This window comes from Pogona vitticeps, chromosome 5 (genome assembly GCF_051106095.1).
Source record: "Pogona vitticeps strain Pit_001003342236 chromosome 5, PviZW2.1, whole genome shotgun sequence".
Taxonomy (NCBI): Eukaryota; Metazoa; Chordata; class Lepidosauria; order Squamata; family Agamidae; genus Pogona; species Pogona vitticeps.
The window spans coordinates 83,536,340-83,559,149 of NC_135787.1; the positions used below are offsets into that span (position 1 = coordinate 83,536,340).

Genomic DNA, 22,810 nt, shown 5'->3' on the forward strand with positions numbered 1-22,810 from the left:
AGCGCATGTTAGCAATTTGGTCTCTAGTTCCTCTGCCCCTTCGAAATCTAGCTTCTACTTCTGGGAGTTTTCGGTCCACATACTACTGAAGCCTACATTGGAGAATTTTGAGCATAACCTTGCTAGCATGTGAAATGAGTGCAATTGTATAACAGTTGGAACATTCTTTGGCACTACCCTTCTTTGGGATTGGGATGCAGACCGATCTTTTCCAACCCTCTGGCCACTGCTGAGCTTTCCAAAATTGCTGGCATATTGAGTATAGCACCTTAACAGCGTCATCTTTTAAGATTTTAAATAGTTCAACTGGAATGCCATCACCTCCACTGGCCTTGTTGTTAGACAAGCTTTCTAAGATGCACTTGACTTCACTCTCCTAGATGTCTGGCTCAAGGTCAGCAACCACACTATCTCGGTTGTCCAGGACATCCAGATCTTTCTGTTACAATTCCTCTGTGTATTCTTGCCACCTCTTCTTGATGTTTTCTGCTTCTGTTAGGTCCCTACCCTTTTTGTCCTTTATCATGTCCATCTTTGCACAAAAGGTTTCTTTAATATCTCCAATTAACTTGAACAGATCTCTGGTTTTTCCCTGTCTGTTGTTTTCCTCTATTTCTTTGCACTGTTCATTTAAGAAGGCCCTCTTGTCTCTCCTTGCTATTCTTTGGAAGTCTTCATTCAATTTTCTGTAACTTTCCCTATCTCCCTTGCATTTTGTTTCCCTTCTCTTCTCTGCTATTTGTAAAGCCTCATTGGACAGTCCCCTATATTGAGAAGAACATCTTTCTTTGGTGTCAGTTCTAGAAGGTGTTGTAAGTCTTCACAAAATTGTTCAATTTCAGTCTCCTCAGCAGTGATGGTTGGTGCATAAACGTGGATTACTGTGATGTTGAAAGGTCTGTCTTGGATTTGTATTGAAATCATTCTATCATTTTTTAAGATTGTATCCCAGTACAGCTTTCCCCAATACTTTGTTGACCACATCCAGCTAACCAAGGTTCATAAATCTTACATTCCCAGTACAGGTGGGAGTTACACTAGTGCAATTAAAAACACATTTCAGTCTGCGGTTTCACAAACCACAGCAAACCCTGGATCCATGCACCCCTCTTCGTCCTCCTCTTCCACAGGTTTGGATGCGAACTAAGAAACCCTGCCAGGCCACCAGCCATTCTCTTTCAGGCTGAGTTACCCTGGCAAAGGTAAAGGCTCCTAAATCCTTCTTATTTTCCTTGGCTCTGCTTCTCATAACTGACAAACACACACATACAAGAATTTAAGCATTCACAGCAGTACTGTCTTACTTGGAAGTAACTCCTATCAAATGTAGTTGGGACTTAAGGTAAGGCTGCATTGAGTTCTGAACTCTGGCTGCATTCTCTGCCATCTTTCTAGACACTGCAGATTTGCAAATGGAATTAGCAAAACATGTGCAGTGCTTAAGAAAAAACAGTAAAACATGGGACAAAGCAGAACTTGCCATGGTCGAGTGGTGCCACTGGGGAAGGATTAAATGCCTTTCTCCACCTCTACTTTATACAAAATCAGTATGTAAAATCTGCATCATTTCATGAAATGTAGAGGTTACAGCTGAATGGTTCTTGGTGCAGAATTAACCTTTGTATTTAATGCACTGTTTACTTTTCTCATTGCTTCTGCTCAGCAGATAGCATTTTATGACCGATAAAGTATCTAATTGCTTAATAAAAATATGGCATTACTAAAACATAAATCTTATAAAAAGAAGCAGAATTGCAATATCACTGCTCTCAAAAGCACATGAAGTCTTCGAAGGAAAGGATAGATGTTTTCCACATTAAAACTATAAATCAAAGGAGTTATATTCTCTACTGAAAGCATAGTCACAAGATAATAAAATGCAATAGGAACTAGTATGTAATGAAACGGGGGAAAACTATTCCTATAGAACCAATTTATCCACAAAGTGCACATGTTGAGGGTCATGTAGAAATAGATAATTTCTTTTTTTTTCTTTCTCTGTAATAACAAGGTACTAGGTACATGCAGCCAAAGAATGAGCTTGCTAATTCAAATTAATGTGATATTTGCAACATACCACACCCACTCTTCTGGGCAATCTTCCACTTTCATGCCCTAATATGGAGCTCTTGACTCTTACATCCTCCTCTTTCCAATAGCAAGCAGCTCATTCCCTCTGTTTTTGGCCTCATTATATTTTCCTGTGTGTTACTTAACTTTCCTTACAGAAGCTGCACTATCATGTAGCAACTGAACTTTCCTCTTCATAAATTAAAATGTTTGTGAATAAGTAGCAGTTTTGGACCGCTTAAAATTAGTCAACTGCGCACTTGGCTAATGCTATAGAGAAGGTCACTTTGCAACAACAGAAATAAATCCAAACACATGGTGGCACCTTTGAGACAAATACGGTTGCTTCATTATGAGCTTTTGTACACTTCAGATACATCATTTGCAGAAGCATGCCCTTTTTTTCAAAAGAAGCAAAGAGTGAAATATACCATTAATGCCATCATACCTTGAAATGTCCGTATGCCTTCTCAATATATAAATACTGGAAACATTGTTTCTTCTCATTGTGAACAAAACATAGTGCAAATTGGATGATTTATCATTCCACCTGCAATGACAGCAAGAATATTTTCAGTGGATAATCAATACTTGGTGAATAAAATGTAGGCAAACGGTGTACTTACAAAAAAAGGCAGTTTGAACAGTTGAGAAGTCAAGTCCTCACTGACGAGGAAAAGAAAAAAGTCAGAATAAATAAACCCTGGAATAATAAATATAAATCCTATATACTAACAGGAAGCCCATCCTGTGTGGATGGAGCCTTATGTAGTTAAAACACAATACGATCCATGAGAGAGGCATTAGCAAGCTTGGGGAAACAAAAGCATTTAGGAAAGAAAAATCTAAGAAGGACAAGGAAGAACCACAAGGAACCCACTAAGGACTATGCCTGCTCAGAATGCTGACCGGGAGGGTGGGGGGGGGGGGTGGAATGGAAACTGAGGGGAGCACAGAACGGAGTATCCTGGAAGAAAACACAACTGACTGGCTGAAATACTGCCAAACTGCAGTGCTGCATGTTTGCACACAGTCCCTTTGTAAAAGTCCATTCTTTATTAGAAAAACCTTACCTTGTTGAAGCTTTGTATAAAGGCATACAGAATGCTTGATGCACGGATTTACCAATCACATCCTAGAAAGGAAAGAGAAAAGACATACATAGAAGAGAGAATTATTCAAGCAGCACAAAGACTACTATGTCTGTGACCGTCAATATAATATTTGGGAGCAGTGTACACTTATTGTGCTAGCCTTCAAAAATAAAGTAAAGATTAGAGATGGGCACGACTTCAGTCATGCCTCTTTGGATGAAGTAACCTGCACAGCCCCACAGGTGCCGTGTGCATCCTACCCCCGCCTCCTGGGGCTGCCTGGGCCACTCACCCTCCATCATTCACTGCTGGGGTTCTTCTTCTCTGATGGTGCCCCAATCTGGGCAGGAGCTCGGGCTGCCCATTGCCACATAAACCATGGCTGAAATCCTGTTGGTTTATTACACATGCTGAGCCAGAGAATCCTAGTGGCAGCTCATTAACTGCCAACTGTAATGTTACATTGTTTGCCTTTCACATGTGTAACAAGTAACAAGATTTTAAGCCTGTGTGCACCAAGATGGTCCAAGAGAAAAAAGGAAAATTTTGCATTTATGCTGTACAGTGCTTTGGAGCAGAAAATGTAAATGACTTATTGGTGAAACATTATAAAGGTTCTTGTAATCTTGAAAATGTAACTCTAACAAGTTACAGAGCAGGGCCCGCAAGCACAACAAATTATAGTTTAAGCAAACTCCTAGGCTCTTCAATGTCAAAGGCTCAACTTCTGTTTTATCTGCATAAAAGCACCGACACCTTAAGCTGAAATCCACCAACTTCAATTTGGGATCAGAATAAAATGCAAGATTTTTTTAGCTGAGGATGACTGTGGTACTAATACCTATCCTAGTCTCAACCATTGAATTTTAAATATTTTTATGGGAGTGGTGTAGCCTACTTTACAAGCTTGGCACACTAGTTTTGTGTGTCAACCTTGGGGATCTTTGTTTTACATTAGGGTCCCTAGAACACACCTGGTTAAGCAGACTGGAAGGTTGGTGAGGCGTGAAACATTCTCGGTCAAGACTCATCGCTTCTCCCCATGTCTGCTCACCCTGAGTTCTCCCATCTTAGGATCAGCAGAAGACACGTGGCTGACTGACTACAGAAAGAGGTTTTGACAAGGGAACTGTGGTATGTTTCACATGTTCTATGACATGCAGTATGCTCTTGAAATACTAGCGAGAAAGGACCATATACTGAGACCAGATATAGTCCATGAAGGCTGTATGCTGGGCAGTGGGGCCAGAAGCTTCTCCTGATGGAGGTAAGAGGCAACTCACCCTGCTTTTGGCGGGTCAAGCTGCTGCTGGTGACTTATAGGGTACATATATAAGGGCTGTCACCTTCGGGTACTGGTTTATCCTATAACTGTCTATTTTCTTCTTTTTTCTACTGGTTCCCCTCCTCATGCACTTGAGTTCTTGGGACTTAACTTAATTCTAGCTCCATCCTCTGTCTGGCCATTTTCCCAGGACTTCCTAATTTCTAGCCAACTGGGTTTTTGCCTGTTTTTTTTTAAACAGAACATATAGTTGTGAGAGTAACTAACTCTTCACTCCATCTGAAGCTCTTACATGGAGAGGACATGCAGTTTTACTCGTTCCTTCACAGCATTCCAAACAGATATGGAGAGATCTTTGAAGTATAAACAGAATCATAGAGATGCAAGGGGCCTATAAGACCAAATAATCACACACACACCCGGTCAATGCAGGCATCCAACTCAAAGTATGTCTAACGTTGTCTAATTTTTCTTGAATGCCTCAAAGTTTTGGAACATTCATTAACTCCCAAGGTAATTGGTTCCATTGTTGCACTGCACTAACAGTTAATTTTCCCCCCTGATAATCAACTGAAATCTGGCTTCCTGTAACTCAAGCCCATTGTTAGGTGTCCTGCATTCTGGGATGACTGAGAAGAGATCCTGCTCCTCCTCTGTATGACAGTCTTTCAAGTGTTTGAAAAGTGTTATCACATCTCCCCCCAGTCTTCTTTTTACAAGGCTAAACATGCCCAGTTCTTTCTGTCTTTCCTCATAGGGCTTGGTTTCCAAAAGACCAAGCTTAAATGAAGCTCCAGTTGCTCAATGGGACTCCAGGAATCCCAGTGACCAAAATTATTTCTTTTGCTTCTGTCTGTGCACACAATGCTTTATTTGACAAAGTATTGTCTAATTAACTTTTCACTCTGAGAGGCTGTAAAAACTGTGCCACGAAGAGGAAAAGACTACAAGCTCTCATTCAAAATACAGAATGTTCCATGGAAGCTACAGCTTCTTCTCTAAGCTGTGTAACAGAACAACAGTTCCATTAAGAAGATATGTGCAGAACCTGTGACCTTCCAGGTCCTTTCGATTTCACTCGCAGGAATGCCAGCCAGCTTGTCAATGGTAAAAGATTATGTCAGTTGTCGCTCAAAACATCTGGAAAGCCAAGGGCTATAATAATAATAATAATAATAATAATAATAATAATAATAATAATAATAATAATAATAATAATAATAATAATAATAATAATAATAATAATAATCCTACAACTGCACAGCCGGAAGGGGCTCTATGGATCATCAAGTCCAGCCCCTGCTATGGAGGCATAGTGGGGAACAACTCCCAATCTCTGGCTCAACAGCCAGATACCTAAACTACTGAGCTATCCAGAGTTGCTCACTTCTGATTCAGGGAGAAGCAAGGCTAGAGAATACCTCTTTGTGAGTCAGGAGAAGGTTTGATCTTATAAAAGGCATTGTTTGTGCATCCTTCTAAATTGCTTTCAATCTAAAGCAGATGATGTCAGCCCTGAGGCTTCCTGATCCTTAGAACTTGCATGCAAACTGAATACTTACAGCTGGCTTTTGTAGGCAGCGATCAATAATTCCTTCCATTTGCCTTTTTACAAAATGCAGTGACTTCTGAGGATAGTATGGGAACAGCAAAGGGCTTTCTAAGGGAAGAAGCAAAAGTAATGGCAATTATGATGGGAAATCTGTATTTCCAAATTGCCCATTTCATATAAGCAGCTACTGCATGAGTGCAGATGTACAGACATGTGAACAGCAGCAGAAGAGAGTTTTCTGACTGCAGAATGGTATTTGTTCCCTTGCCTTCACTCGTCTACCCTACTATGTTTTAGAGCAAAGATGGGTAAAATGCAGCCTATGGGCTGAATGTAACCAACAGAGTGCCTTCCTGACCCCATGCTGAAAAGATATGTGCTGTAAAAATGGCCAACCTGGGCCCTTAAAAATGTGTTGGAAAATGGCTGGCCTTTGAAAGACTGTTTCATTCCCCCAACTTTTGAATAAGGCCAGGAAATAAGGCCTGCAAATGATTAATCAAACACACACATTTGAAACTTCCTGGACATTTGGCTATTTCCCCCCCCCCTCTTTTAAAAATTCTTTCACAGTGGTGGTGGTGATTTCTAGACATGGCCAAGAGTAGCATGCTCAGGGAGAGGGGTTTAAAATCTTAGAGAAAGGAAACTTCATTGACTAGAGTGCTGTCTGGAAGCAGGCTGAGTTATTTCTGTTTTTATTCCCCCCCTCCCCCAATGGCAAAAATTACAGCTACACCTAGGAAATAATAATAGCTTCCCTGAGCTGGTTGCCCTCCTGACGTCAGACCAAAATTCCCATCATCCCCAATAAACACAGCCATCTAACACAACACTGGAGAGTGCAACAATGACAAAGGTGGCTACTCAGTGTAGCTTTCAGCAAAATCAGGATAGCTTTCATACACATAAGCAGTGACTTGTGTGTCAGCCTCACCCATAAAGAAAACAGAGACACAGAATCCTGTAATTTATCATCCAACTAAGAAAAACATGACTTTGAAAAACATGTGAAACATTTCTTCAGCACACATCATCGCAATTCCTATACTGTAGTGAGAAGGGTGTGAGACAAGGCATCTTATTTAAGCCTTACAAATTGTCACTATGCAGCTGACACTTTTATAATAATCCTGCAAGGCAATCCATTGAATCTATAAATGTACACATACACATACCATGTTTCCCCCAAAATAAGACAGGGTCTTATATTAATTTTTGCTCCAAAAACACATTAGGGCTTATTTTGGGGGGATGTTTTATTTTTTTCACGTACAACAATCTACATTTATTCAAATACAGTCATGTCATCTTCTTCTGTTTGCTGCACAATGGTGGAGGGCAGGGTTTCACTTAACTGGGGCTTATTTGGGGGTAGGGCTTATATTACGAGCATCCTGAAAACTTATACTAGGGCTTAATTTCAGGTTAGGTCTTATTTTAGGGGAAACAGGGTATATGCATATCTATATAAATATGTGCACACAACTATTTTCAAATTAGTTTAAAAACTATTTAGATAAAGAAGGAATTGACTTCACAATTAATGTGAACAATTTGCCAATGAATTTGGGTTTGGAAATGGGGTGGTGAGACTTTGTGACTGACACAAACTTTGGACAATTTTTCCTGTGCAAATCTGTATTTTGCTAAAAAAAACAAAAACAAAACCTCAACAAGTTCCCTTGTCAGATCTGTGCGTGTATCTGAAGAAACGTACACTGCTTCTTTAGCTAGATAAAGTAACGTAGGGAGCGCCAGGTAAAATAAAACATGGCCTTGAATAAAGTCCTGACACAACATATAGAGAAAGGATGACATCCTTCCCTCAATTATCTTGCTTCTCTATCTTGATATATACAGTACTGTATATCCCTATCTTAGATGGTTATCTGCTATTCTAGTTGACATGAATTCTACTGTAATTTCCAAACCCCTTGCTATTATTCTGGCTAACTTCAAGAAAGTTCCCTAACACTACAAAGTATTCTTTCCTATCATAATTTTGGAAGCAAACACAAATTCTAGAACAACTAGCCCACAGCATTTTAACTATTATTTCGCCCTCACTCCAATGACTAGATTTCAACACAGTGTTAAAAATGTATTTTTAAAGCTGGCTCAGTTTGATTCTTTGAATATCACACCTGTACCTAAATCACCTTACCAAAGTAATTAGTAAATATAAAGTGGTAGGACCTGCAACAAACTTTTGCCTTGAGTGGTATTCCTATTCTATATTCTTGCCATGCTTTCCTCCAGGATACTCAGCCTCTCCAAAGCAGTCTACCAACATCTTGTGCCCATGTGCCCACTGGACTGTTTCCCAACCCTTAGGATCTGGGGTTTTTGTTGTTGTTGTTTTTCTAAGGATTTTGTTACAGGAATTTGTCCTAGCAGGCTGAAAAACATTTCTCCTTGTGTGGATGGATAATACCATTTTGGCTACTTAAAGACCCAGATCCAACAAACAATCTTCAAAGACAGGTGTACTTTAAGGAAGAACAAATGAATCTGAGGCATGCTGGTGCCAAATGCCACGGCTCTATCATGATCCTTAATACAGGGTTCCAAAATATAATTTTTTTCCTAGATAAAATTAGCTTTCACATCCTTCAACCACAAAATGAAAAGTCCTAAGTGCATGCACATCCATAACCACACTCTAGTGTAAATGTATGCCATATACAAGTATACTTTAACACTGACAGCTTGGCATATTTAGATCATCTGGTATTAACAGCTATATTACCTTTAAGATGGTTGCTATTTTGGAGAAAATTAAACCACTGGTTTCCTTCCGTGTTAGGTGGGGATACAAGGTCATCATCTTCATCTTTCAAGTACTGGAAAAATTATTTGAATAAAAATCTGAACAAAACAAAACTATTAAAAAAACCTTAGGAAACTATTCTTAGTCTTATATTTTCCCCTTCTGAGTTTGAAACACGTAACTTAACTTACTAAACATTTAGTGACTCCCTCCCCTTTCAAAAGTGTTTTATTACTCAGTGTCCAAGAGGTTATCACACTCAAATTGCCATATTATCGAAGCAAAGTGGAAAAATTTATCAGAGGTGGTTATAATTTATAAACCTTTGGTCTGTGAAACCAGGAGCTACAACTAGCATGTTGTGATCTAAAGTTGTTCATTAAGTGAACACACTGTATATTTTAATTTTTATTTGTATGGTGATAAATCTGCAGTGAAGACTTTTTTTCCCCTCCAGCAGTACCGTACTTTCTAAACAATGTTTAGCAAAAATTAGGAAGAACTAGGCATGGGATTTTCAGAATATCGTGGACTATAGTCTTCAGAAGCCTGCAGGAATTGCCTCAGGCAGACTACTGGAAGCTTCAATCAAGGAATCAAAATTCTGACATGTATTTTCATGTTCATTCAGACTCTAACAGCCATTTTCATATGCAGAAAACAGAGGAAACAGCTAGTGGGGCTAAGCTCTGTGTGAGTTAGAAGGGTTTATGGGTGTGCTAGTCTCTATCCATCAGGCTCTGCAAACCAAGCCTTTTAAAAACCGACATCAGACTCATAATTCCCTATAGCTCCCATGATGCTTAGTCCTGCCCATTCAGTTCTCCCTATCTTTTCCACAGGATGAAAATGGCCGCCAGAATATGCATTCATTAGTTGTAAAAAAATGTCAGAACATTGATTAAGTCTGGTTGGGGAGAGTTCTGAAGACTTCTAGTAGCTGTAGTCCACAAAATCTGAAAATGCCATGCCTAGAAACAAGTGTACCATATTTTTACCAGAAATATTTCATTCTGTTCTTTCTCAAATGTCTAATACTTCAGAACAGACATTTAAGTGCAAGCACAACACTGACAATCTCAGCAACCAAACAGTTGTGGAGGCAATGATATTACTTGCAGAGAATGAGCCATCCAATATTTTGCCTCTGCAAACACCTACCAGAATTATTGCTCCTAGGCATATGTTTGCATTTGTGCAGCTAAAATGGAAGCTGAAGTAGTGACAGATTGACAAAAGATTTACTATCCTCTCTACTACTAATTACTTCTACCCTCAGAATGCCAACTTTCTCCCAGTGTTTTGCAACTGTTCAAAGACAACTGGAATCTCTACATCTGAACTTGCACACAAATATCTATTTCAATCTTAGGAATCTCCATGGAAAATAAAATGTAGTGATTTCAAGGCACTAAGACTTTCACAGCCAATGAGCAAATGGACATCTCACCATGCAAATTCTCATTATGTTATTTTAAATGGGCAACTTTAAGCATATTTCCTAGACATTAAACTACATTTAAGTCAACAGGATTTATTTGTGAGTACAGTGGTGTCTCGACTTACGAACGGCTCGACATACGAACGTTTCGACTTACGAACCGCTCTCATAGGAATATATGGACTCGACTTACGAACTTAGATTCGAGTTACGAACTCTTTTTTTTCCTTTTTTTTTAAACTAAGTCATCTTAGGTTAAAAGGAAAAAAAGAAAAAGATATCCCCCTCTAGTGGCAGAAGGTGGAATAGCAGCTTCCCATTAGTTTCTATGGACGAAAAGAGCAGATATGGATTAAATGGTTTTCAATGCATTCCTATGGGAAATGCAGATTCGACTTAAGAACTTTTCGACCTGAGAACTGCCTTCCGATATGGATTAAGTTCGTAAGTCGAGACCCCACTGTAAATCCATGTAGAGCCTTGGGTTACCAAGAAAAAATATATCCATTATAGTGTGGAACATCATGTGAATTTTGAAACAAAAGGATCTGCTCTCAGATTTTTGGCATAATAGGTTTTCTCTTGTCAACTGGCTAAATGATCTTTCCCCTTTTCTAGTCTTTATATGGGGATAATGTGACTTCTTTTATGTGACATAAAGAGTAAAAAATGGAAATCCCAAAGGGTTTCTGCAAAGCCATGAGGCAAAAGAAGGGCAATACAAATGTTCTGGCAGTTGAAAGTAAATTTGCCAGCAGTCATCTTGCTGATGGATCTCCAGAAACATTCCACACAACATTTGTACATTTACAGCAGGTAATCTGACTGTACTCTTTAGCTCTGTAACATGGCATCATTGCATAGGCTTTGCAGCAGTTTTTGACACTGCCTGAATATCACAAATGGGTAAGAACATTCAGAACGCCATCAGTCCAGGAATATTCTGCCAGACTGAAGGTAAGAGCACCCAGGTGTCAAGAGGGCAGCTGACAATGTGCAGTTTTATTTCTTAGCTCTCATGATAGCAGAGTAACAAATGCTGGACAAGAGCAGAAGGTCCCGCGAGTACAGCATCCTGCTTCCACAGTAGTCAGAATACCTCTAAGAAGCCTTTAAGACCTTAAAGGATGCGCCTCACAATGTATAATTGATATTACTATAATGAAAACGAGGCATGAAAAAACTCACCAGAATACACAAAAAGGGGTATGTAAGTCACTTGAATATTCATATAAATTCATATGATTTCCATAACTTCATTCCAAAATGTAGTATTCAAAATGCTAGGCTACACAAATTACAACAGACCCCTTTTTTCTGCAACAGGTTATCAGCCCATATTCTTGACACAAAAGAGTGTAAAGATATGTTACCTGACCAACTCTTTCCACATTAAAGTATTTCCCTTTACGGCTGTAGAGTTCAGGCGCCTATGAAAGATATGTGGAACGTATTATACGGTTATTAGTTTAAAAGTGTGATTAGTTTGACAGAACAATGGAAAAGGAATTTCTAAAATGATTACATTCAACTTGTGGGTCAGTTTTAAATACGTGCTTTCATTTGGTAACATACAATTTACAGACATAGTGGGAATGTGTGTCAAATATGTATCTAACAAGATCATGGCCACTGGTCCTATCACCTCATGGCAAATAGAAGGGAAAGATATGGAGGCAGTGACAGATTTTCTTTCTTGGGCTCCATAATCACTGCAGATGGTGACAGCAGCCACGAAATTAAAAGATTCCTGCTTCTCGGGAGGAAAGCAATGACAAACCTAGACAGCATCTCAAAAAGCAGAGACATCACCTTGCCGACAAAAGTCTGCATAGTCAAAACTATGGTTTTTCCTGTAGTGATTTATGGAAGTGAGAGCTGGACCATAAAGAAAGCTGACTGCTGAAGAATTGATGCTTTTGAATTGTGGTGCTGCAGGAAGCTCTTGAGAGTTCCCTGGACTGCAAGGAGAACAAACCTACACATTCTAAAGGAAATCAACCCTGAGTGCTCACTGGAAGGATAGATCCTGAAGCTGAGGCTCCAATACTTTGGCCATCTCATGAGAAGAGGAGACTCCCTGGAAAAGACCCTGATGTTGGAAAAGTGGGAAGGCAAGAGGAGAAAGAGACGACAGAGGAAGAGATGGTTGGACAGGGTCACCGACGCTACCAACATGAATTTGACCCAACTCTGGGAGGCACTAGAAGACAGGAGGGCCTGGCGTGCTCTGGTCGATGGGGTCACGAAGAGTCGGACACAACTAAATGACTAAACAACAACAACAACAACAACAAGTATCTAACAAATGTATCTAAATGTATTGAAGAAACAAAGTCAGATGAAGTACACAAATGGAATAACTTTTTCACAGTACCCAGTCAATAAAAAAACCCCAACTTACCTCATTGAAGTGTTCAGTAAGAAAATCAGCAACAAAGGTAATATCTTTTTGGGTCATCTTTGGAGAGGGAAAAAGATCACCACTATGAATGTTCATTTTTAAAACAAGTATTAAATCAAGCGTACCTTAAAACAAAAGCTCTCATTATTTCTACAAACTGGTACATCCAAACCAAGCATTCATTATAACTTAAAAAAAAAACACCTTCAGAATTCTTAAATACAAAATATAAAGCAATAATGTACAACATCAGATGACAAAATAAGCCTGATCAATAAGTACCGGATTTAATTTATCACATTTTCTACTACTGCAAAACAGAATCAAATAACATTTCCTAAGGCAATCGGCATCTCAGAAATGAGCTGCAATTTGCTACCAAAGCAGGTGATTTCTGCTACACACACATAAATAGGCAATAGGCTTCTGATTGATATTAAGGTAATACAGTATAATTCTGAATATCAGGTGCTTGGGAAAGGTAGGAGGTAACCATCATATGCATGCCCAGCTTGTGAACATCCCACAGCATCTTAACTGGCCACTCTGAGAAAGTGAATGTTGTGATAAAAACAGAAGATAGTGATTAACAGCTACAACCATAGAGCACCATGTACATGTTGTGATGTCTCCACAGCAGGACTGTAATTCAGCTACAGGCCACGGTAAGCAAGTGCTTACTTTACAGCCCACTTGAAAATGCATGAGACACCCAGTAGCAAGAAGGCCTTATAAAAGTGACCCACTAGAACTCATTTAAATGTACCATCTTTGCAAGATTTAAGAGCAAAGTAATCCCCCCCCCAAATTAAAGACCCTACACAACATGCAATGTGAAGAATTGATCACATCCCAAGCATATAAGAGGACTCAACAATTATCTTCCTTTTGCTACTTGTCTGTGATTTCAATAAGAGGACCAGTGAGGAAAAGATTGTGTCAAGACCCTGGCAGATCACAGTCCTCAGCTTCCAGAACTGAGCTAGACTTGGTGGTTCACAAGTAACACAGGTGTGCTGTAGAACATATGTGACTGATGACAAAAATATTACCTTGTTGAGCTCTGGGGGGATGTGGTCTTCTGACATCCTCAACATGGCTGGAAAATAAAAAAGACCAGAATATGTTCGCTTAGTATGGGAGGAGGAGGTTGAGATTTTCCTCCCACTCTCCCAGAGGAAGTAACAAGTGAAAATAAAATAGGTAACTCTAACAAGTTACTTTCCCAGTTTTGTCAACTAGGGCGCAATGAAGTTACATTTCAATAGTAATATAACCAGTGTGAACCAAGTTACACCAGTGGTGTAACTAACAATGTTTCAAGCTACTTTTCAACAGCTGAATTCCTGTTCTGCGGTTATGCAAAAGTTGTAACTTCAAAATAAATTGCTATAAGCGAAGAAATGTCCACAGACATTACCTGTTCCACATATACTGTGCAACTCAAGTGTCTAACAAATAATGTCTATGAAGATTTCTTGATAATTTGCTTTTGTGTAACAGGCTTTCAGCTGATGTCACTTCTGAAAGGCATCTTTAGAGGCATCTTGACAAGATGCCATCATCTTACCTATCAGCTTTTTGTCAAAAAGTAATGAGGAGTGGAATGAATAACAGAGTCTTAGTTTTAAAACTCTGTACACATTACTGACAACAACTGATTTTTAAAGCTCTGTAACAAATAAGGGAAACAAATGACCTATAAAAAGCAACTCTGCAATCCCTCTTCTCTCCTCTAAAGTTCATTCTTCCACAATCCCAAATGTGGCTTTGCAACATGGTAAGGGGTGGAGGGCCAGAAGATCCTTTAAATCACATTTACTCAGCTTCCTGGCCCTGAGCTGCCTTCATAAGCAAGAAGAGACGTCCTTCCTTTCAGTCTGGTGACCCATTCAGTATAAAGAGGAAGATCTGACCTCTCCACAACAGGCTCTCCAAGGGCAGAGCTTTCCTCTTCTTCACAAAAGTGAAAGAGAGCTGCTTGCTTGTAGGAAAGCATTTCCAGCAGCCCATTAGAGAGTAAGTGCTCTTCCTTCACTGTAAAATCTCTGCATTGGAATTTGCTTTTTAATTCTACTAGAATAAGACAGAATGCTGCAAACTGGTTTATACAATCAGCACAATTTTTATCTTACCTACATACAGCCACCGGAAAAAAGCTTTGAAATTTTTCATACTGCTATCTATAACTCTGGAGACAAAGAATAGGAAGAACATGAAATTATTTTTCAAAATTTCAAACATGGCTTCAGACATTTGTGAGGGGCCATTTCCCTCATTACAATCCCTGTCCGTGGTTCCAGAGTCTAAGAAGGGAACAATGTCTACATACATTCATCTGTATTTCACCCTCTGCCCACACATGGCATAGGACTAGTTTCAATTATAAAGACCTTAAGGCAGGAATAGCCCCAAGGGATCTGATCTACGTCGGTTGCACTGTGCAGCAGCTCACATATGTGCACGTTTACACAGGACAAGGAAGGGCAGACCCTGCAGATGCCAGCACAGAGGTGTAACACCCCCCCCCATCTCTCTTTCCTTCAGAATGTTCAAAGCCTTTCTGGTGAATGGTATTAGTAATTCATATGGCAAGCCTACAAGGTTGATGAGAACCAGCAGCCCTATTTTGCAAGTAGGGGGCATGAAGCAAATGAGTTTATGGCTGGTAAGAATGCTACATCCCATTTCAATGGGTACCTACTATCTCCTTTCTAATGAAAACATGAGGATGAGGTCATAAGCTAACCAACCAACCAATCTAACCTGCATCCAGCTAGAGACTTTAAGCACTGCAATACATAGTATTTCAGAAAAAAAAATCAATACTTATTTCACCAATGAATACATAAATAGTTCTTAAAAAATAAGTGCTTGCACAGAACAACCTAGATCAATACATACTGAAGAAGCTCATTTGCTTTCAGGATGAAGGAGCCCACAGCAGTAATAGCTTCTGTAAAGATAGGGTTAAAAGTTATTTAAAGCCATCTGAGTTTGCTGGCAGCAATGCTAAGCAATAAGAGAATCAAATACCTTCTATTCCTGATGCATCCAGTCCAAGGGACTCATACTTTTGTTTCCACAATGCCATTCCTTTCAGTTCACTTAAATGGTAGAGTAAGGCTTCAGAGCCACTACCGAAACATGGAATTAAAATTGTTGTATGACAGATTTGTCATCACATCAGTAATATGAAAAATGATATATAAATGACATCAATGATTCCTTTTCTCAAGCAAAGGCATATGTTTTTTGAACTTACTTAACAGACTGGTGGAAGACACCAACATATAAACAAGGTACAGTTTGTATGATAGGTTTGTTTTTACACAACTTTTAATGTTGCTTTATTATGTGGTTAGTCACCTACACAACTCCAAAAGACCATATTAATAAGTTTCAAAGAAAAATTAACTTCTGTGTAGCTAGGCAGCTAGGAGTTCCTTGTACACATGTTAATCTAAGGGCTAAACCCTACTGTTAGTCCCACATAGAGTAGACCCACTGAATGACAGTTGTCAAGCCAACACTTACATAAATCTTACTGATTCAATAGATTTATTCTAGCTGGGATTAAAATTTGGATTTAGTTATAAGTATTCTTCTGCCTATGCAGTGAAAGGACAAAAAAATATCCTGTTGCTTAGCATTTTAACTCACTTACACTTAAGTAGGTCTATTGAATCAATGAGGATATAGTGAGTCAGCTTCTCCATATATTCAATCGGTTCAAATGTGCCTATTATGTGATTTACTTTAGCAAAGTAACTCATAGAGTAGGCCCATGTGAATCTATGGAACTTACAGAGGAGTTGACTCACTAATTTCCCATTTATTCAATGGGCCTAACTCTGGTGCAATTTACTACACTAAGCAACAGGATTTTGGTCAATATTATAAGTTCTCCAAATTAACAGTTCACCAGTATCCAAGGTATTTTGTTTATGCAAAAAAGAGATGCTTACTATAACCTTCCCTAATCTGGTACCTTCCAGATTTGCAAGTCAAGAGCCACACAAGTCAGGAATGATGAAAAGTCAAGGAAACACCAGATTAATAAGCACTGGTTTATTAAAATACTCATTCAAATGCATACATTTACCTTTGCAAGTGACTTATGACAAGCTTCTGAATGCTAGAGTACGAGGACTCCATGGACTGGCCAAGTTTTTTTAAGCCCTGTTGGAAAACATTTTGTTTTATAGTGCAGTTTAACCATATGTGCTTAAAACATTTTAATATATATAACACCATACCTTTACTGTTAGCTGATTCATTAATAGTGCCTGAAGTTCAAGGCTACACACAAAAATAAAGTAAAACAGTTATATAAAAACACATATTGTAATTTTCTGCCTGAATATTACATAAATCTGATAAAAATCTAAGATTCTATGTAACACATACCTTGCTTTGCCCCACAAAAGCAATTGCATGAATTCATCTTGCACAGAAGTGGTTGTGTTCTTTTCCTGCAAGTAAAGATTTTAATATGAAACAATTACAGTGGTGCCTTGACTTACGACTGTAATCCGTTCCAGAAGATGGACGTAAGCGCCAGGAGGCTGAGCCTGGCAGGATGCTCCGGCTGCTCGCCCCAGCCTTGCGCTCTGCCATGGTTGGCCCCTCTGTAGAAGCCCATCGGGAGGCGAGCGGCCAGAGCATCCCAGCCAGGCTCAGCCTCCCGGCACAGGGCCACCGCCACCACATCCCTTTCCCTAACCATTGGGGTGAAAAAGCTGCAAAGCAGCAGCCTCTTCACCACCAATGGTTTGAATTTCCTGCCTTTTTCCCCTGCCTTTCCTGGTCGCGAGTCGAAGCAAAATTTTGCGGCCGGAGCTGGTCGTACGTTGAAATAGTCGTAAGTAGGGACATATGTAAGTCAAGGCACCACTGTATTCATATAGAAATATCAGTCCCAGACACATCCATAAGACTTGACAGTGACCAAGAAATAAATGAAGATGGGGTCAGACTCAGTTTTCAATTGCTAGGTTATTAGAAACAAAAGAAAGGATCAGTTCCTACATGATCAGTATGATAAATTTTACTTCTTTGCTTCATCGTATCATGCACCAATTCTGTCCAATATAACTTATAACACCACTTTTTCAATAGAATCAACTCCATAATGAGCAACAGTTGATACTAAAATGTTTGCCTCTTTCTTTGCAACATGTTTATGACACAGCAAATAAAAAGGCCACAATGTTCTGTTAAATGCTGCCTGTTTGCTTTTAGAAAGAGATGCAGAAGCCTAGCCATAATATACAGTCATGTGGGGAAAAAAGTACACCCTCTTTGAATCCTATGGGTTTACATATCAGGACACTATAAAAATCACCTGGTCCTTAGCAGATCTGAAAATTAGAATGAGCACAACCTCAGATGAAGAACCCATGACATATTACACTGTGTCATGATTTATTTTATAAAAATAAAGCTAAAATGGAGAAGCAATGTGTGAAAAACTAAGTACACTTTATGATTCAATAACTTGTAGAACTGCCCTTAGCAGCAATAACTTCAAGTAATCATTTCTGTACAACTTTATCCATCTCTCACATTGTTGTGGAGAAACTTTGGCCCACTCTTCAACGTTGCTTCAGTTCACTGAGGTCTGTGGGCATTGGATTATGGACAGCTCTCTGAAGGTCCCACCACAGTACAGTGGTGCCTCGCTTAACGATTGCCTCGTTTAGCGATGAATTCGCATAACGATGTGTTTTTTTAGAAAACAATATGCACCGTATAACGATGTTTCCTATGGGCGATTTTCGCTTAGCAAAGTTTGGGACCATGCTTCGCATAACGAATGCGATTTTAGGTCCCCTGCTTCACTTAACGATGTTTCTTTTTTCAATTAAAAAAGTGTCTTAGAAGGGTCAAAAACGGTTCTAAATGCTTGGATTCGTTAGAGGACCCCCTAAGTCATGTGCAAACCTGATTTGGCTTTGATCTCACTTTTCGTTAATTTATGGTGAATTTTTTTTTCAGCCCATAGGAACCAATGGACCTGTCAAAATCTGACAGCTCCATGCTTTCCTATGGGGGAGAAAACAATTCACCATAAATTAACGAAAGTTCAGATCAAAGCCAAATCAGGTTTGCACACGACCTAGGGGGTCCTCTAACGAACCCAAGCATTTAGAACAGTTGCTGAGTCTTCGTTAATTTTTTGTGAATTCTTTCTTCCCCCATAGGAAATAATGGAGCTGTCAGATTTTGACAGCTGTCAAAAGTTGGGGGGAAAAAATTCACCATAAATTAATGAAAAGTTAGATCAAAGCCAAATTAACTTTTGCATCCGTTTTAGAGGGTGCAGAAGCTAATCCAAGCATTTAAAACCATTTTTGACCCTTTTATGACACACTTAATTTTGCAAAAATTGACTTCGCAAAGCCATTGAAATGTATTGAGTCAGCTTCAATACATTCCAATGGAGGAAACATTGTATCGTTTAACGATGTTTCCTATGGGTTTTTTCGCTTAAGGACGGCAATCCGTGCCTATTGGAACGGATTAACCGGTTTCCAATGCATTCCTATGGAAAATGTAGTAGACATGGTCTAGAGGGGCGGGGTAAAAATCAAATAAATAAATAAATAAAATGGTGTTTCGCATAACGATGTTTCACATAACATTTTTTTTGGAACCAATTAAAATCGTTATGCGAGGCACCACTGTATTTCAATTGGGTTGAGGTCTGGACTTTGACTAGGCCATTGCAACATCTTGATTCTTTTCTTTTTCAGCCATTCTGTTGTAAATTTGCTGGTGTGCTTAGGATCAATGCCTTGTTGAATGACCTAATTTCAACCAAGCTTTAGCTGCCAGACAGTGTTTAAAATGTGGCTCCAAGATCTGTCTCTTTTAAAATCAGAAAACCGTGGTGCTTTTTGATGCAGGCAGGCTTTAAAATGGAGTTTTAAAATGGAGTCTACTGTAGACTCAAGGCTCTCCCCCCCCTTCTCTTCTCTGTCTTCTCTCTTTTTGTGCTTAACAGCACAAACCTTTGTCTGAGGAGTCTGTGCCCCAGTGATGACCTTCTTTCTTTTTTTCCTCTTTTCCCCATTGTTCCTTCCCTCCCTTCCCCCCTTCATTTCCTGCCCTTTTTTAAGCTAAAAGGTGCTTGGTTTTCTTTAAAAGGTGCTTCTTTTTAAAGGTGTCCTGTTTAGAAGTTGTTCCCTCCCCCTCTCCTTTGTTGCCCTTTTTTGACCTAAGTTCATCTTAGGTCAAAAGAAGAAAAAATCTCCCCCTAGTGGTAGAGGATGAATTAACCGACTTTGCGTTAGTTTCTATGGGAACTAATGCTTTTACTTAAGAATGGTGCCTCTAGATAAGAACCAAAAACAGACGGAATGGATTAAATGGTTTTCAGTGCATTCCTATGGGAAATTTTGCTTCTATTTACAAACGTTTCAACTAACGAAAATCTTCTGGGACGGATTAAGTTCGAAAGTAGAGGTTCCACTGTACTTTATTTTTTCACATGACTGTAATGTCCAAATGTGTATCTGGGGAAGTGGATTCTGACCCACAAATGCTTGCACTGAAATAAAACTGATGGTTTTTATAATGCTTCAACATTTTGCTTTCTTTCCCTTTTCTTTTGCCAACTTCCCATACCTACTGAAATTGTTCCCCCTCAACTCACCTAACCATTACATTACATCAACTCAGTGAGGTGGGTGTGGAAATGACCAACTGCTAAACATTTGTGCTCCTGCTCTGCTGCATAGAGTTAATGAAACAGGCCATGGTGGGGAAACGGGGGACTGGTATCTACTGTTGGGCTGCAAGGTGTTTTGTAGTAGATCAAGAAGAGAAGAGCTTACACAATACCTGTACAAATTTGGTTAGCCGTGAGTCCATCTGCATCAAAATTTCTTCCCAAGCTTCACACATGCATGTTAATGACAGCTTTATGTACTGTTTACAAACAGAAAAATATTGCAATTGGTATTTTTTCCAATAATTTTGGAAACCAAGGAAATTCTACTATTGGTTGTTTTGGGTTTTTCAGGCTCTTTGGTTGTGATTCTACTATCATTATGTATAATAATTAAATTCTATCTGCCTTTACGCATGATTTTCAGATACTAAACCAAAACCAAAACCACATAAATGCCACACAGAAATAAAAAGCTATATAAAACCAAGGTTAATATTTTAAAAAATATGCTCCTTTTCACAATTCTGCATCACACTAGGAAGAAATAAAATCATGCTACCAGCCTGATTCCCACCACGTCATCTTGGAAGCAAGTCCTATTTATTGCAACAAAATAAACTTTCATGTAAAGAGGCCTCAGATTGCAGCCTGATCCTACCAAATTTTGACCTCTTTCCTCTATAAAACATTACTGTGCCCACGTTGTTCATTCAAAAGGTTCAAACTCTAGGCATTTCTCTAGACCACTTGGCTGCTCTATCATTTATGTAGTCGTATAGACTGCTAAAAGTTCGGCTCTTGGATAGTGAAAGACCAGATCTTTTTGGGGTAGCCAGTAAAGTTTGTTTAGCTTTAAACTTACAACTCCCTCTGCACATTGACAAATTGGCTAGCTATCTGCATATTATAGAGAGCCCACAGGAACGGCATGCCTTCACTCTTGCAAGATGCAATGTACTTCCTTCTAATGTTCTAAATGGTAGATTTAACTCCCAACCAATGGAAACATGGCTCTCCCCTTGTAATTCTGGGACCCTTGAGTCCCTGGCTCATATGCTTCTTTACTGTACAGTACACAATGATATTTGTGCATCTAATTTGGAGTGAATTCTTGCTAGTTTACCTGGTCAATCAGAGGAGGTAATCCTTACACTCTCCTGCTAGGAGAACAAAATTGACACCAGGCAGATGGCCAAATTTATCAATCTATTTATCAATCTATTAACACAGCGACGCAAGTCACAATTTCCAACAAATTCTTTGTTCTGCCCTCATGGGATGTTTGCCAAAGCCTCGCTGCTGATGTCTAGCTGGTCTTTCAAATGAATTATGCTTGTTCTGCTATGTTTTATCTGCACTTATGGCACTCGTGCTCTTTGTTTTTTCCTAAATGGGCACACACTCCTCATTCGGGCAAGGACTATTGCCTGTTGTGTTATATGTTTTCTTCCAGATGCCAATAAAGGTTCTTGAACTGGAACCGGAACTACCAAATTTTTAGAAAAGAGAATCAGTTCATCATAGGCATCCTTCAGTCTCGAGAGACTATGGTAACATGCTCTGAATCGAGGAGTGTCCTCTCCAGAGCATGAAGCCCGGGTAAGGTAATATGGAGGATAGGCTGTTACCCAAGCAGCAAATCCCCCCTCTCCACGTTGCTGAAATGGTCCAATGGAAAGGCAAGAGCCAATACGACTGGTTCCAGCAACGTCGCAGGAGTTGGCAGAACGACATGAGCTGCCTTCGGGACTCCAGCTCCGGATTTTGCCTCGAGGTTAACTCCTGAAGCCTTTTCCATCGGTGGATATAGCCACAAGGCAGTGGAGGTGAATCAGTTATTCTCAAAGTAATAATATGATTGAAAGGCACAAGGCAGCAGCTGGTTCAGAGTGTCATTTTGGTACTAGGTGAACACAAAGACAATTTTAAGACTGTACCTGCAGTAAGGTTGAAATGTGTGTAAATTTTCGGGCCATTCGAGTGACTTCTGGTAGATAAGTTGAGAGCAGACTGGTGTCCAGCTATACCACAAAACAAAGTCCCAGTCAGTAGATATTAAATACTGGCTAAAATCCTGTTGCTTAGCTTTGTAAGTCCCACTCAACTAGGCTGATTGAATCAATGGGTATTTGGTGAGTCAAATCCTCCATAAGTTCCATTGATTCAAATGGGCCTACTCTAGTTGTGACTTACTTTGCTAAAGTAAGTTGCAAACAGAGTAGACCCATATGGAGGAGTCGACTCACCAAATCCCCATTGATTCAATCAGCCTAGTTGAGTGGGACTTACAAGACTAAGCAACAGGATTTCAGCCATTCTCTATAAATAACAGCATATATTGCAGCACGGAGATCTGCAGCACCAGGGAAGGATTAACAAAGCTATCCACAGACCAGTCAGGTGTTCATCAACTAGTTATGTTCAGGCTATGCTGTGAAGGGAACCCTGGCCAATGCGCTTGTTAACAGGGGAGCAATGTGATTGGCTGGGTGATGTATGTAGTCAGCCTATCC

At 39.5% G+C, this 22,810-nt stretch overlaps 1 protein-coding gene across 5 annotated transcripts in view; it reads right to left on the minus strand.

The window, feature by feature from the left end:
- ANAPC4 (anaphase promoting complex subunit 4) overlaps positions 1–22,810 on the minus strand; it is a 49,022-nt gene that overhangs the window by 8,681 nt on the left and 17,531 nt on the right. For all 5 annotated transcript variants that reach the window (XR_013545536.1, XM_073001105.2, XM_078394045.1 and 2 more), the window contains exons 10-25: positions 22,235–22,318; positions 20,468–20,554; positions 17,030–17,094; positions 16,879–16,921; positions 16,725–16,801; positions 15,656–15,756; positions 15,524–15,575; positions 14,755–14,810; positions 13,672–13,718; positions 12,620–12,676; positions 11,589–11,645; positions 8,754–8,847; positions 6,012–6,109; positions 3,144–3,205; positions 2,698–2,736; positions 2,519–2,620 (exon numbers count right to left, since the gene is read on the minus strand). Coding sequence is in view for 4 of the 5 variants with exons in the window: in XM_073001105.2 (XP_072857206.2) it covers positions 2,519–2,620; positions 2,698–2,736; positions 3,144–3,205; positions 6,012–6,109; positions 8,754–8,847; positions 11,589–11,645; positions 12,620–12,676; positions 13,672–13,718; positions 14,755–14,810; positions 15,524–15,575; positions 15,656–15,756; positions 16,725–16,801; positions 16,879–16,921; positions 17,030–17,094; positions 20,468–20,554; positions 22,235–22,318 (1,121 nt within the window). In the remaining variant the exon portion in view is untranslated. The remainder of the gene's footprint in view (positions 1–2,518; positions 2,621–2,697; positions 2,737–3,143; positions 3,206–6,011; positions 6,110–8,753; positions 8,848–11,588; positions 11,646–12,619; positions 12,677–13,671; positions 13,719–14,754; positions 14,811–15,523; positions 15,576–15,655; positions 15,757–16,724; positions 16,802–16,878; positions 16,922–17,029; positions 17,095–20,467; positions 20,555–22,234; positions 22,319–22,810) is intronic.